This window comes from Eurypyga helias, unplaced genomic scaffold, assembly GCF_000690775.1.
Source record: "Eurypyga helias isolate BGI_N326 unplaced genomic scaffold, ASM69077v1 scaffold43936, whole genome shotgun sequence".
Lineage (NCBI taxonomy): Eukaryota > Metazoa > Chordata > Aves > Eurypygiformes > Eurypygidae > Eurypyga > Eurypyga helias.
This window is the reverse complement of record NW_010256784.1, coordinates 12,732-28,979: the sequence shown is the minus strand read 5'-3', so window position 1 is coordinate 28,979 and position 16,248 is coordinate 12,732. Positions and strand designations below refer to the sequence as shown.

Sequence of the window (16,248 nt, the reverse complement as noted above, 5' to 3'; positions counted from 1 at the left end):
CATGGTCCAGCTGTTCCTGAAGCCAGCAGAGCTACACAACACACTTGCGCCTCGTCTCTGCTGAAAGAAGGGATAGTTCATGCCTGGGGAGTGTGTGTTGGCCAGGCAGTTGCAGTTCCTTGTGCACACGCGTATGCAGATCCCACCCACGTTCCCTGTGACCAGGTTCCACCACCACCTCTCTAAGAATGTGAGGGACTACCTGCAGCTTGCAGCCTTCAGGAGAGGCAAGCACGGATGGGCTCAGGTTTTAGAGATGCCTGTATGAAGGGTTTCCAGGCAAGAATATCCTTCTCTAAACCAGGAATTAGCTCTGTGTTTTTAATAACGGTCAGTGGGCAACATTAGAACATGTAGGACTCCAATGTAAAACACATGCTCTCAAGTACCTTCTGGCTGCTACCTGGAATGCTGCCTCATACAAGGTGTCATTTTATCTTAAAAATATTGGTTGAGTGATCATCTAGAAATCTGCCTTGCTTTTGTTTTGGTTTTTTTTTTTTTCCAATCTTGCTTTACATAAAATACTTGACATTCTCATGCAGTAAACAGAAATATTTTATCCTATTTGGTTAAAATACTGTGAAGTACTACCACATACTCACCTTTGGTCTATTTTTTACACTGATGTGATGAATAACAGGAATGAAATCTGAAAGACGTCCAAATCCAGGCATTAAGAAATATGCTTATCATGACAAACCTTTACTGAAAAATTAAAATTTTATTGAGTGAAACAATTGCTTTTACATTAGTACTTCATTATTTTAGATAGGAATAGTCATATTTTTGCCATTTGCTACCATATTATAATTTCTGTGTTTCCAAGATTACCTTGTATTTCATTGTTCCACTCCTGAAATAAAATCAAACAAAAAGAAGTCCCCACACTATGACTTTTCTTCATAAAACTAAAAAAGACAACTGTAGAAGGAAAAGTTACAGCAGTAAAACTCCCCTCATAAAACTCACATTACACTTGGTAAGCCTCAAGCTGATCTGGAATTTAAAACCAGGGGATTTTAGGAGCCAAAGTATAAAGTAAACCACTATATGCTTAAACCTTTTGGTTGGGTTTGTTTTTTTCAGTTTGTTGGATCAAGAATTACACACTACAGTGTATCGATAATTCACTGGAGCTTACACACATATTTTTCACATTCTACCTGTCTTTGTGCATTATTTCTACAGTCTCTTGTCAAGTTATATCCAGCCGTCTGCCCTTTCCACCCAAGCACTATTGTGTGATTAAGCCTCTTTTTGATTTTCCTTTTTTTTTTTTTTAAACTAACTTTTTCCACACTTTCAGAACGTACCTGTGAAGTTTCATTAACTACCTGCATGATTTATATAGCCTCACTGACCTGGTTTCCTTTAGATATTGGTGTTTCATTTCCAAAATAAACAAAAAAGTCAGAGATTTGCAGCTAATCCTGGAAGTGTCACAAAATTCCTGAGTTTTGGCCTCAGAATTTTATTCTTTGCTGAGAGAAAATGAGCCCTATCTAGTTGTAGTGGTGTAATATGGTTTTTTACAGTCACTCAGTTTTTCTAATTAAAAGCAGGAAAAAGGATGGAACATCGATGTAAAGAGCATCAATGTGAAGGAATCCTCCAGAGGCTGCAAGGAGCTTTCCCTGGGTCCCAGGGCAGCAAGCTTAGACCCCTGGGAGCTGAAGGCACAGACCCCTAACTTTTGCCCTAACTGGCAGTATGAAGGACTAAATGTTAAAGGGCTTACCCTCTAAATAGCATTATCATTATTATTTTTATCTACCAGCATCTCCCCTTGTTGGAATGAATAAAGGACATGAAAAAGGCCACGAGCTTTGAGGAAATAAAAAAATAAGTAAAAGACACTTAAAAAAAAGTATTCTTGCAATGAAAAGCACTGGGCTGTAGTTTGGGATGGCTGCAGCATGTGGGTGAGGTAGGCGCACCACTGTGGCAGAGAGAGGCGGCCTCTTACAGCGCTTGCTGAGGAGTAGCTGCTCAGTCCAGCAGTGTCAGCCCATGTGTTTAGTACAGCAAAAATCTGTACTGTCTGTGGCAAGATTAAATTAAATATTCACCTGGAATCTGCCATCTCCTGCATCCATGTGAACTGGGCTATTTAAACAGACTAGAATGCATGGGGTAAACACATGTGAGCAAGTTTATCAACACACATGGTTTTGCCCCATTATATCAGGCACATTATATAAACCAGCAATGGTCAGGTACCAGCACCACAGGTATCAGCACCACAGATGTGCTGTCAGGAATGGTATCAATGACAAAGTGATTTCTGTAGCTGTGGGAGTATGGATGTCTTACATGGTTGCACAACTTATTAACAAATGGCACTAATTAGAACCTATTTCTGAGTGCTTCACCCTACCTCAAGGCAAAAAAGAAGCAGCAGTAGAAAAGCTTCAGGAAAGAGTAATGGAAGGTGTCAAGCATGGAAAGGCTGTTACCTAAGAAGAAATCAAATTGACTAGGATGAGCCTGGAAAAGAGGCAGCCAAGGAGAAGTATGAGGGATAAAATCATGACATTAGTGTTTCTAGAAACAGCTCAAGTTCTGAGGGGTGTGGAGAAAAGAATGTACAGTCACACTGTGGAACTGCTTTTCCTATCCGAAAAAGTAGGGGACATGTAGCTAGTGTCTTAGGAGTTCCTAAGACAAAGCAGATCTTTTCCACAAAGTATATAATTAAATTATGGAAGATGCTGCTGTGGGATTTTGTGGATGTCAAGACCAGAAATGAGTTTAAAACAACATTTAAAGAAAATAACAGAAATCCATGAGCAAGAATCAAACTCACAGACACAGACATAACCTCCACCTTAAGAGGTTTCCAAACTGTACATTGCTGTAAGTGAGGAGGTATACTGGAAGCTCACCGTCCATGTGGGCTGTTCATATACATTTTTACATGCATCCACCACCCCCCACTCTTAGAGGCACCCTTCTTGAACCAGCAGATCGTCCACGTGACCCAGGCACAGCATTCTCTTATAGGGCATAGCACCACTTTTTAAAGTAAGTACCTTTCAAATGCAAAACCGTATGAAGTCCATCTGTTCCCCTAGGGTTTCCTTAGTCACACTGCTCCTTCTTGTCATTTGAGATAGGCAGAGGATTATCTAATATGTTGTAATTAAATTATCAATGCACTGTTTCTGTTGTCGAGACATGAGTCACCTTTTCATGCACAGATCTGACTCCAGCGACACAGTTGCAAAGGCATCTTTTCAAACTCTTCTCCTTAACACTGGATTCATTTTTTCTTCTGAGCTAAGCTGTCAGTAAAAACTGCTCTGCAGTGAGTGGCAATCAATCCAGCCTTGTCTCTCAACAAGTTAAGAGTTTTGACACTGTGAATCTCACATAGAGGTTTGCTTATGAAGAGGACGTTTAATCACTTTTTAAAAGCATACTTTTATTAAGATCATCCACTTTTTGAAAGAGAAGTTCTATCTAAAGAAGTAGGCTGTTTGCCTCAGCACCTCTTGAATTTTCAGTAATATTGCCATGTACATGCTTGGGAAGACGTATTTCTTCAGTTTCATCTGACATTTTTCCCTCCCTAAAGTAGAAAGAATTGTCAGCCAGGACGTGCGAGGAAATAGGTCTACTGGTACATGGCATAACAGCTCAGTGCAGTATTAGCTGTTCAGCAACTGGTTGCTTATCTCTTGCATTACTTGAACAACAAGGATTATGAATTATTCAGCTACAGTGTGATAAATATGATACGTTTCCCAGATTTCATAGAAGTTAAAAAAGTGGGCACAGAATAAAGGGATTACATTATGCAGCAGAAAAAAACAGGCTAAGTATGAAAAACAGGCTTTCCTAACAAAGATGCCTATTAAATGGCTGAAAAGTCCCTCATGGGAAGAGGTGGAGACCTCATCACCTGAGATATTTAAAAGCAGACTAGACAAAGCATTCATCTCTACCAGGGCAGAGGAAATGGATAGAATCACTTATAGGGCTTTTTTCTACCCATCTCTGATTTCTATGATTTAATACATTTTTAAAAATGCAAACCACATTTGTATAACAAAAAAAAAAAGGCAGAATCACAATAAACGGATTTTTAGTTGTAGTGTTGCCCAACACAATGAAACGATTTAAAATGGAATTTTTGCTAGCAATTCAGACTGCAAGATGATTTCTCTTTGTTTAAGGTCTAGTACTGAAAGCTTTGCTACTGCCACACACGTCTCTAAAAAGATGATTTACCATCCCCAGACTGGGGGATTTATTCTCTGTGCCAGAACTCTTTATAAACTCCAACGGTTCAACTTTGACAAGAGGAGCTGATACAAAAGGCAGAATGGTGCTTTACAGAAGAGCAATGGAGTACGGGGTGTGTGCCTAAGGTCTGTCAGACTTATAAACTCCCTGAGGAACCTCCAACACTAAATATTTACTGATGCCATTCAAGCTTCTTATCTGCTGGTATGAAAGTAAAAGCAGACTCTCAGAACAGTCTCTATCTCTTTGAATTTCTTAAAATTATTTAAAAATTCTCACTTCATCTTCTTCCCTCATTATTTTTTCCTCTTTGAAGGCACTGCTCCATTTAAAATAAATCGCACTGTCTTGCTTTGTAGAAATATGAAGAAATCTGAGGGGGAAAAAAAATCTGAGAAACCTTGAGATAGTTAAAATGAGCCTGTTTAAGAGTGGAACACTGTGGACCTTTCACCACGCCCATTGTTCACACAGAAGATGAGATCATGACTTCCAACTGCTGTCCAAGAAATCAAGCTGCACAAATTAAATGAACCGTCACTGAGGTAACGTGGGGAAGTGTGGCGAGTCATGGCGGTCCACAGGCTTGGGACAACCTCTCCCTAGTTTTGAATCAGCCAAGACAAGGCAGGATGTACCCACGTGCTTTCCCTGCTTTGACATCAAAGCTGTAACAACCTGCTGCTATTTCCCCTCTGTACCCCATCCACTCTTGCATCCTGGCCATCTTGAAAAGTGTGCTGTCTTTTCAGTATTCATCTTATTTTGCTTGACTGAACTCAGCATAGTAGAAAAGGTTGTTTTATTTCAAAACACTATTTACCCACAGCTCCATAGAGCCTTGTCCCAGCAGAAGGGACAGAAAAGTAATGTGGAAAACTGCGCTGAATCTAACCCTAGAAATGGTTAGAATTAGGAAAAACAATGGTTCTGTACCCTGATAACAAGGAACTCCCTCAAATACATCATCCACCTACCTGTGAACCTCCTCAGTTCCCATTCTTCTGGCTGCACTGTTGTGTAGCCCTGTAGCTGAAAAGCTGTTTTCCAGTACTGTATTTGCCTTTTTGGGCCTGTGATGCTGGAATCATCTGTACCTTCAGGTAATAAAGTCCGCTGGGAATAGCGTCTATTCCTGGACACATCTAAAATGCTGGCAACCCTGAAGTTTGCTAATAGTGTTATAAGGACAAGACTTCACCTATTTTAAGTGTTTTGTATTAGCATATACAGTTTTGCAGGCATATAATCGATATAGAAGCAGCACAAGGCAGCTAAATCAAAGACATCAACCCTTATCTTGGTCAATCCTGTTTGAAAGATTGTAGCTTTAAATTGTTAACATAATAGAGGGAGTATGCTTAAATCTAAGGCTCTCTTTAAATTATGAAGTTCAGTACTCTGACATTTGGAAAGTAAAAATACTCAGCTGTAGTAGCAGTAGCAAATGACTTTAAATTACCAAAACAATTTTCAAGCCCAGAAAGTTCATTATGAAAAACATTAAAATCTCTTTGCACGTCTACCCAAAACTCCTTACTTAAAACACAGCCACTTTGTCCCAGGCACAGACGTCTCTCTGCTTTGCACAGATTCTTAGCTGCAGGCCACCCCCAGCCCCAAGGCGCCTTATACTGTTTATGAACCCACAAGCCCTCCTTTCTATGTAACCCCCTCTCTGCTAATTGCCCTTTAGGCTCTGGGTTCAGGCTACACTTGCAGAAGAGCTTCATCCCCCACTGGGTCCCGCTCAGAGGACGGGCCAGCTCAGCACATCCTTCCTTACGTTGTGCCCAGCAACTACTACTTCATCATCCTGCCCCAGCCCTCTGGGGATGCCACTATATCATACTGTAAATGGGTAGACAGTGAGCATACCATCCATATCCATAGGATAAACAGGAATTAAAACCAAAAAAAGTATCATTTGGATTAAATTAATCCCATAGTAATGAATCTACAACAGTTTGTACTGACTTGAGTCACGTATCTGGGCAAAGCAGGAATAAAATCCTACTGAAAGGGAATTGCCTTTGCGTGCACGCAGTATTTTACAACCACAGGAGCCATTACTCTCTGAGGAGAGAAAAAAAGCTGCAGAAAGGGAAGGAAATGCAGGCAGGTAGGTATGCAGGACTTGATTCCAGCCCCATTTACACTGAGTTAAGCAGAGTTATTCCACTGCAGTGGACACAAACATTTTCAGTTCTAAGTCTTAAGTATGGTGGAGAATAAAAATAATGAGAGTAATATCTGAAGTTCTTCTAGCCCCAGTCACACAGCAAATATCTTCTCCACAAATAATTGAGATTTAGACCTCCTAGCAATTCTCAATGGCCATATTGTAAGTCATACAAGAATTTTATGAGACCAAAGCTGTAATTACGTGCTCTGGCTGAGTGGCAGAACAGCTATACAATCAATATGTTTTTGCACACTCGCATTTTTGAGTGGATTGGTATTGCAGCACAGTCTAAAATAACAGCATAAATTTAACAGGGTGGCAGTCTTAAAAGTAGTGAAGTGTAATAACAGGTGTACTTATTTGTTCTGTGACGTGTAACTGATACCACTGTAATCCTGCTGAGATTAGGCTCTGTTTCAAAATAGAATACGCAATACCTGGCGCTGAAGCTAAGATAATCTTAATCAATTGAAAATCAAATGGAAAAGACAACAGGCAGCACTGCAGACATGTTGTGCAGAAGTAACACGTATATGTCACACATTTGCAAAACCTACTTCCTCTATTAGGCAGCCCTTTATTAGAGACAATATATTCAGACAAATTGAACAAATCCTAAAACATATAAATCCCCAACACTACAAATACATCTTTTCCCAAAGTTATGAAGTACTATAAAACCACATAGGTTTCTATTTTTCTTGCTTTTTGACATGATTGTTGTTGGATACTTAAAATTTATGAGTTCATAGATGAGTCAAAACTTGCAGTATACCAGAACTGGAGATGATACCTCTTCTAACTATATGTGCTTTACCACAAACATTAAAAACAATTACCTAGTAATTTCCAGAAATTCTGAAAATATTTTAGTTACCAAGTCATTACAGAAAAGTCTGAAACATTTCCTTTAATCATTCATTACATTGCTCCATAATTCCAGACACTTGAAAACTATAATTTTGCTATGTTTTCTTATTACATATGTGTCTATATGTACATACACACATATATATATGCACTATTATGAGTGTCAATAAAACGAGTGTCAAGAAAAGCAGGACCTTTACATTTCCACATTTTTCCCTATGTTTGCAATAGGAATGAAACTGTAGATACCACCTGTGCCATCTACAAAAATTGGACCAGCTTGACTTCAAATCATCTTGACAGACGCAACAACCACTTTAACTCTGCTTTTCCCATTGGCATTTTTCATTCTTACCAAAGTCAGTTTGTTTTAAGAATATATTGTTAGGCCACACACTCAGTCTTCATGCAACAAACCCCTCTACCTCTACACTGCTTTGAAATTATTAAATCTGAAAACTATGCTTGAACTGCTCAACTGCTCCTTCTCAGTTTCTACCTTGATGTGCACAGGAAAACAAGCTTGCAGCTGTGGTGTTGACTAGACCTAGTTATACACATAAATGTTAAATATTTCTTAGTTTTGTGCTCTTCCAGTTAAAAAAGTAGCCTAAACCATACAACACACAAGCAAGCCTTACAGGGCCTGATTCTATTTGTGGAATGCCAAATCATCAGTAATTCCTCTGAAGTCAACTAATGGAGACATGCTAATTGCCACATCTAGAGTGGCATCATCTCACAATGGTGACAGAGGGAGTTCAGGGTATTAAACACTCTGAAGGACTATGTGTTAAACAGAAACCGTCCCGAAGTCACAGTACCTCCTTGCAGTGCTCATTCTGTGAACTCAGAAAGCATTAAAAAACCCAAAGATCAACAAAATCAGCAGTTAACCAGTTCAGAATTTTCCTGAAATTTGTATTAGTCATGGAGGGTCCATTTCCTAAGAGCTGGGAATAAAAATCTATCTCAATAGCTAAAGTCACATAAGCCAAATTCTCCAGTGCAGCTACCACAGAGTACGTGTGCATTAAATTGGTCAGGAAATTTGTTAGGAGGACTAATGGGTTGGAAATACGGTGTGGTGGTGGAAATTCTGGGAGGGAGGGTAAGCAGCTAGAGAAGTCTGTAGGAAACCTTGGTTCAGAAATCTGAACCTTCAAAGGGAAGCCTAAAGTTTATGCACACCCTGCAAGAACTCATTAGCAGGAGTATCTCAGGGGGAGTTGCAACTATATGACAAGTAAAGTGGGCTTCTGCTTGGGGAAAGAGTTTTGAAGACATGTTTTTAGCATGGGGAAAAAAGATTCCTCATGTCACAGAAAGCAAAAAAATCTGTGACCACTAGCCTCCCACAAATATTTTTGCTATAACAAGAACTAGAAAAAGCCATGGTAGCTAGTCTTCTCATATTAATGAAGTGATTTCATTTTCTATAAATGATAAAAGCCAGATATTCTGAAGCATGAGATGCTTTGGATGAAGCGATGCTGCACTTTGACCTGGCAGGTGCCTGTTATAGTAATTTTTTCTAGGGTGGGTCCTGCAGCCTTGACTCACAGGATCAAGCCAATAGAAAGCAAAGGGCTACTCATTTGAACAGTGGCAGCAGCAGGCACCAGGTTTGGCAATTTTATTTTATCCCTTTCTACAACCTGGCCTTCTAAAATCAATACATAAATATTATTCCATTTCCATTATTTAGCTTAAAAAACGAGGGAAAAAAAAGAAACCAAATAGAAATAAAGGGACCATATAACTAGGGACACTGCTTCCATTTAGTTGGATGGACAACAGTAAAAATAAATAAGAATAGAAAGACAGGATAAATCAACTATGATACACATGTGGCACTACATCTTATTTTACTTGTTATCAAGATGACATGCAGTCTAGAACTTCATGGCAGACACACTGGCAAAAGCCATAAACCATGAGAATAACAAGGCTCGAAGGAACAAGGCTTACAAAGACAACCCCAAGGGTGACTTTCTTAGATACCAGTAAATAAATCCCTAAAGGCAAGGAACTAAAGTACAGCAACCCTAGCAACCACACTAGCACCCGAATTGAGGTCTGGAAGAGCAAAGATGTGCAGTTCCATACTGTCCAGTTGTGGGACACAGTGGCAACAGAGTCAAAACTCGTAGGCCTGTAAAATTCCACTACAGGGGTTGAGTTCAGAGTCTGAGGACTTTCTCTTTGTACTTCCATGATTGTTATAACCAGGCAGTTAGAAGAGGTGTGAGAAGGGCTAACCAGAGATGCCAACCTTTTGGGAGTCAGCAACAGTTCTGTTGGGTTGTCTGGTAGGCACTTCTTTCCCTTTCCCCCACAAGCTAAATTCAGAAGGATGTTGTTGTCATCAGGAAGACTACTAACCTCATCATCTGGCAGGCATGTTTCGAACCTGCAAAATGGGCATACTATGACTCCTTGTGGGGAATCACCGAAGTCTATAATCTTGCAAAGGCATTTGGCACATACTCTGTGACAACACTCCAGCACTTTTGGTTTTCTCTGTCGCAGGTTGTAGCGGTTGTAACAGATCTTGCACTCAAGCTCATCTGAGCCCTGGGTCTCCACAGACTCCTCTGGTACTTGACTGGTCATTTCTTCTGATGTTTTTTAGACTCGGGGAAAGAGGAGTCAAGGGACAAAGAGGTCACTTGAGTTTATTTTAAAACTTCTTCCCAATGAACATATCACACATCTTAAACAGAGGAGACGACGTTGTCAAAAAGCATCAGTAAGCCTCATCCATTTTCAGCTTCTGCTAGGGATTGTGCACTGCATGTCCTTTACTCTGAGCCAGGGACCCATCTGAAAAAGTTGATGTGGAATTTCTGTGGAAGAAAAGAAAAAACTGTAGCAGGTGAAATATGCGAGTTCCACCTTTCACAAGCTTAGCTTCCTTTGCTAAAAATACCTCTAAAGTAGTTATTTTCTGTGGTCTATGGGGCCTATATAGCAGTGATGCTGATAAGTAGTATCATGATAGTATCACGCTGCATGCATTTGGTCTAGACTTGTAACTTAGACTGGCTCCACCCATGAAGTTCTCAGCAGAAACTGCAATCTAATCACCAATCTGTGACTGCTTAAACCCTGGTTCCCTAGGGAAGTGAGACCTGGCCCCTGGAGCTTTTTGTCTTTCTCCGTAACTTTTGAACCTGCTGTCCAATTTCAAAGCAACCAGCAGAGGGGCAGCAGTACTGCAGATAATCAAGCTTCTAAAAAAGTAGTGAACACCAGCAGATGGGTAAAGAAGAGGGAGGGATATTTAAAATAACTACCATTTATCCAAGAGGGCAATGGTCAGCCAGCATGCATCCATCCTCTGCTCTGAGCAGGCAGGATGCTGCCTGCTGCTTAGCCAGAGAGGACAGCAACATGGGAGGATGCTGGTGATACTGTGGGGAGTTTTTGGGGGTGGAGTGGGTATTGTATTGTAAAGAGGTATGGGTGGACCTAGGTCAAATTTGGAAGAGATTGGGCTTTATTAATTTTGCTGCTTGTGGAACAGCTCATTTCTCTGTCTCTTCAGCTAGCTGCTGAACACAGCTACAGAAAATGAGGGTTCTTGCAACAAATGCCTCATTTAATATGTGGATGACTGGGTGAAGGCTAATGTGTCTCTCAAGGGCGTTTTCTAGATGCATTGGCTTTCAAGTGTTTCATGGCTGCGACAGCTGTTTCACACCTCAGCTAAGGAAAGGCCCGTGGCATCCTTCACCGCTGCACTCCTGCTCTCTGCAGCATTTTTGCCACCAGAACCATCAGACTCCCTTAAAAATATGTTTTGCCATATTTTGTAACCATGCATTTTCATAACTTCAGGAAACAGTCTATCTATTACAAACAAAACATTAACCAGGACTATAGAATCAGAATGGTGTGGGTTGGAAGAGACCTTAAAGACCATCTAATTCCAACCCCCCTGCCATGGGCAGGGACACCTTCCACTAGACCAGGCTGCTCAAAGCCTCATCCAGCCTGGCCTTGAACACTTCCAGGAATGGGGCATCCACAACTTCTCTGGGCAACCTGTTCCAGTGCCTCACCACCTTCTCTGTGAAGAATTTCTTCCTTATATCCAATTTAAATCTACCAGCTTTCAATTTAAAAGCCATTACCCATTAAACCCATTTTAAACTCATTACCCCTTGTACTGTCACTACAGGCCCTTGCAAAAAGTCCCCCTCCAGATTTCTTGTAGGCCCCTTGATGTACTGGAAGTCTGCTGTAAGGTCTCCCCAGAGCCTTCTCTTCCATGTACTCCATGGAGCAGTAACTACTGGCATTTACAAACAAGCTCTATATACCAGAAGATATAAACTTCTCTGAAAATCAGACATAAGCTTGCTCACAAAGATGGGTGTGGCAGTGTATTTTGCAGGGTTTCAAACTCACTCCTCACTGCTAGAGTAGCCAGGAACTTGCCATAGTCAAACGATGGGGGTCAGCGCTTGTGTCCAGCTGCCTCCCTCATTATCAATAAATGGCACGCACATGGAAAGCGAATAAAGTGGCCTATTTCGATAAATTGTTTCTTGACTATTAGTTTTCTTAATTGTTTGATTCCTTTCCCTTTTCCTTGGGAAGCTTTTATTCACTCCTAGCATTCAGATCTTTGTCCTTTTTTTGAAAACATCAGAAAGTTCTCTCCTTTAAGCAATGTGACTGTTGTCAATATACTGTACCTACCATCAGATACAGTAAAGTCTCTTTTATAAGCCTCTTGTTCCTCCTGTGCTTCAAGTATTTTCCATTCTCTGTCTTAACTTTCTGCACAACATAGCTTCTCCTAGTAACATAATTTCTAAAACTCACCTGGGTTTTAAAACAAAGATGTTACACTTCAAACAATGCGGTAAAGAAAGGATGGCAACATAATGAAGAAAAAACGTAGTTATCTTTGAATTTATAACAGACAGGTCCCCATTCACGTTCAATTTTTTTAACCTTTTTTCTTCCTCTTCCAACTTACTTCCTTAGTCCTTTAAGTTTACATCTCTGCTTTACTGTTGATTTAATTATTTGTAATGTGACTACATTTGTGGTGTGTTCTGTTAGGCAAAGGAAACACAAGAAGGCTGATCCATTATTTTCAGAGTATATAAGCTATTATACAATCTTATAAGAGACAAAAAGTACATCTTTTACAGATCTTATAACCTACTCTTTATCCTTCGTTACACTGTGTGCTTCCTTACTAGTTTCGACTACTCTTTTATTTTTATTTTATTTTATTTTATTGCAAATATCATCTTCTGGATTACTTTTAAGCATATATAAATGTCATGAGATGATAACTTTCTAAAGGATGAAGAAACCACAAAATGGGCCTAAAAAAGCTACAGGCAGGCAAAGCACTGCTGAAAAGTTAAGAAGAAAAAACCCAAAAAAACCCCAAGGAATGGTTTTGCACTTTTACATCTTGATTATCATTCATCTTCTCTACCGCACGTGAGTTAGGGTTGCTAACATGTTCATGCTTCACCGCTAAGGGTGGCAAATGTATTTCTGTAACATAAAACTAGATTTCTGATTAACCAAAAATCTTCCAGAAAATGTGTCTCTTTCTCATGGAAAATTGTGACCTTTCTCTGAAATTTCCCAAGTAGAAAATCTTTGTATTTTAGTGTTTATCATTCTAATGAATATTTCCAGTTTCTCACAAAAAGCAGACCACTTCCCAACCATTCTATTCAGACATGGATCATTTCTGCCTGAATGAGTTTTCAAACTGACTGTATTCTCCTGATTCTATCCTCTTTAAGTGACCAAATTTAGCATCATTACAAGAAGTAACAAGTCCCTGGGACTAGCAATGTCCCAATTGCTAAATTGGGACCATTAGCTTCATTTCCAGAACACAATGATCCTCTTATTGTAGTTTCTGTCATGAGCTATTCTACAAATTATTTTCAAATTTTTTTTTTTTTAATGTACTGTACAAGAAAGACCTACTTTCATCATCCTTCTCCCTTCACAGTCTCTTCAAAACACCCATCAGTAATAAAACACCACTTTTTTCCTTTGGCTAAGTTTAGAGGCTGAATTTCTCCTTATGTGTTCTAGTGTGATTACTGCTTACTACTATTCTTCATTTATACATCTTTTCCTTTGAAAATTAAAATTTAGCCACTAATTCCTATTAATGCTATTAATAAATTTTTTTTTACCTTCTCAGCTTTATGGTGGTCTTAGATGCTTCCTCTGTCTTTTTTGCTTTCCCAATTTCTTAGGGAATTTCTATTTTTCCTTTTCGATGCCCACTTTCCTGCTCATTTTTTTCTGCTGCTGAGGACTGACACCTTTTTGAGTTTAATTAATGCTGCCCTGATATCTGTATCACATATACTAAAAAGTTCTCCAATCAGAGACCTATTAATATGTAAAAAACCTGAGGATTTTAAAGACATTTGACTTCCAATTATTCCTTTTTTTTTGAGAAAATGAAACATTTATTGAGAAATATGGACAGCTGCTCCTTCAAGCAACTTCTGCTCTATGTCAAAGATTTTCTAGCTTGTCTTTTGCATGTCTCACAGGTGGGTATTTACTAGAGGCAAGTAGAATAAGGAATTAAAGTAGGGAATAGATTAATTTCTGTCACTCTGAATCCTCGTCCCCCACTAAAAAGGTGGCAATTCACATACTTCTGCTTGCTGTGTGTTGAAAGCAAGAGAAGCTGCACTACTGTGCAGAAAAAAGGGATTGTGTCTGTTGTTCACGTTTTGTCCTCCTCTTCTCTTTGCACCACTTTGTTATGATACCATGAGAAGTTATGTCCCTATTATATGCTCCAATTCTCCTTTAATGTTTGGGATTTTTTAAATATTAGGCTGCAATCTGCACATTCTTCCTGACCTTCAGATCCAGAGGGCAGTCAAGTAAAAACTCCTGAGTGCAAATCCTATGATGGGTCTAACCTCTTTCACTGCAAGCATAAAATTGCTATTGACTTGAGATCAAAGTGAGGTGCCATTTGTATTTGTAAAGCACTATGTTTATTTTTATTAATTCTGATTTTTTTCGTGACTTTAAACTATTCCTTATGTCCAGCTTTCCACCTCTTTTCGGATAGAGGGGTCTCACCTAATTGTTTGATAGCAACAGACACAAGTTACAACTAGAGAAATTTCAATTAGGTACGAGGGGGGAAAAAAAGCACAAGGTGTTCGAACACTGGAACAGATGTTGAGAGAGTAGAAATGAAATCTTCAACCTTACATAAATTGAAAACTTGACTGGATACAATCCTGGTCAAGCCACTCTACCTTAGAATTTGGCCCTGCTTTCAGCAAAGGGGACTGGACTCTTGCTGTAGGTTCTTTCCAACCCAAATTCTATGATTCTGTGTGTTAGTATCCTGAACTTGCTTTATGGAGCCTGTTTAAGAAGCTTTGACTGTTACTGAATGAGACATCAGGCTTATAGTTGCTTATGTAGCTAAACATCTCAGATTATAATTCTTCAATTTAATATATTAATTCCTTTTTACTAGAAAGCCTAGACACTTTCTGCTATTCTATCTTTCATAGAATCTATCTGATGGGATCAACACAATCCAATTGTAGAAATTTAATTCCTGTGGCTATTATGTAGCGCATAACGGCTTTCCAAACAAAATATGAATTACGAGACACGTACTATTTTAACAGCATCCATTGCAGTTTATCCAAGAACAAGCACATCTGTTATACTATGACAAGCACTTGTCTTTTGTGCTACGCACTGCAGAAGTGAATCCATCTCTGCTGCTGGAGCTCTGACTCCCTTTCTTCCCCTTCCCGGTGCCACCTGTCCTGTTCCATGCAGTCTCCTCTAACTGACCCTTTTACTAGAAAGGGAGAAAAGCTGAAGACAGAGAGGCATCCTCTGGATGGCAAAAGATTGGCAGCAGTCCCCACATTGCTCCAGCCGACTGCTGGAGGGCACTCCCAGAAGCAGCGTGAACATCCTCCCTTTTGAGCAAGAGAAGGACACCCAGAGAAACAGGCTGAATAAATAACAGCAAGCTCTTGTGTGTCACCCCAGGCATGGCCAGACAGGGCGCAATGGACTACAGCAGTTTGAACGGGCCACTGTCCATCGGTCAGTTTGCTACTAATCACTGCTGGGTTGCAGACTGCCAGTTGCAGGCTTTCATCCCAGGTGTGAAAGGAAAGGTGAAGGGGTTGTGCAACATGCGATGGCCCCTCTCTGCACTCATCTATCAGACACAGCGTAGACAAAGTGTTCTGAAAGGCCAGAAGCAATTAGCTGTAGATAAAACTCTCACTATTGGAGCTTGGTCATGCTGACAGAGTGAAGTGGATGGGAAATTTGTGCTTCTCCTCCCTAACAAAAGATCATCCTTTCCTAGTTTATCACTTCAAACTTTTATCGTTCATCTCACAGTTTTTTCTCTGTGAAGGGAATTTCCCAGTATTCCACATACAACCTAAAATGAATATGTGAGGTCAGTAATTGACTTCTGTAACATACCATCCATGGAGCAACATGCGACATTTTCAAAGAGTTTCAAAGAGTTTCCCCTAAATGCAAGCCAAGTATATTTAAGGAATAAGAGAAGAGTTAAAAAATAGAAATAAATAAATACAGAGAAACTTACTTTCCAAGAAAAAGAACTTCTTGTACAGGTTCATTTGCAGGGAACACAAGAAATGCCTATTTTTATCCACTCAGGCAAAACTGGTTGAAAGGAGGGAAAGTAAATTAGTAGAGCAGGAATACAGCTGGAAGACTTTTCAGTCTGTTTTCTCTACGTGGAAGTAGTCCAACTTCTCTGGTTTGGATGGAAATACCCATACATTAAGGTTTCTCTTTAGGGAAATATATTGGGTAAATCCCATTTACCAAAATTATTTCTGTAAAATAATCCAGTTATCTTTACAGATCTGTTGTTGATTTTCAACCTCTTTCAATAT

At 39.7% G+C, this 16,248-nt stretch overlaps 1 protein-coding gene across 1 annotated transcript; it reads right to left on the bottom strand.

The window, feature by feature from the left end:
• Positions 1–9,059: 9,059 nt before the first annotated feature.
• On the bottom strand, positions 9,060–9,922 carry RNF182 (ring finger protein 182). Its single transcript, XM_010153771.1, has one exon. The coding sequence runs from the start codon at positions 9,920–9,922 to the stop codon at positions 9,185–9,187; it is 738 nt and encodes a 245-aa protein (XP_010152073.1). The 3' UTR covers positions 9,060–9,184.
• Between the last annotated feature and the right edge of the window lie 6,326 nt (positions 9,923–16,248).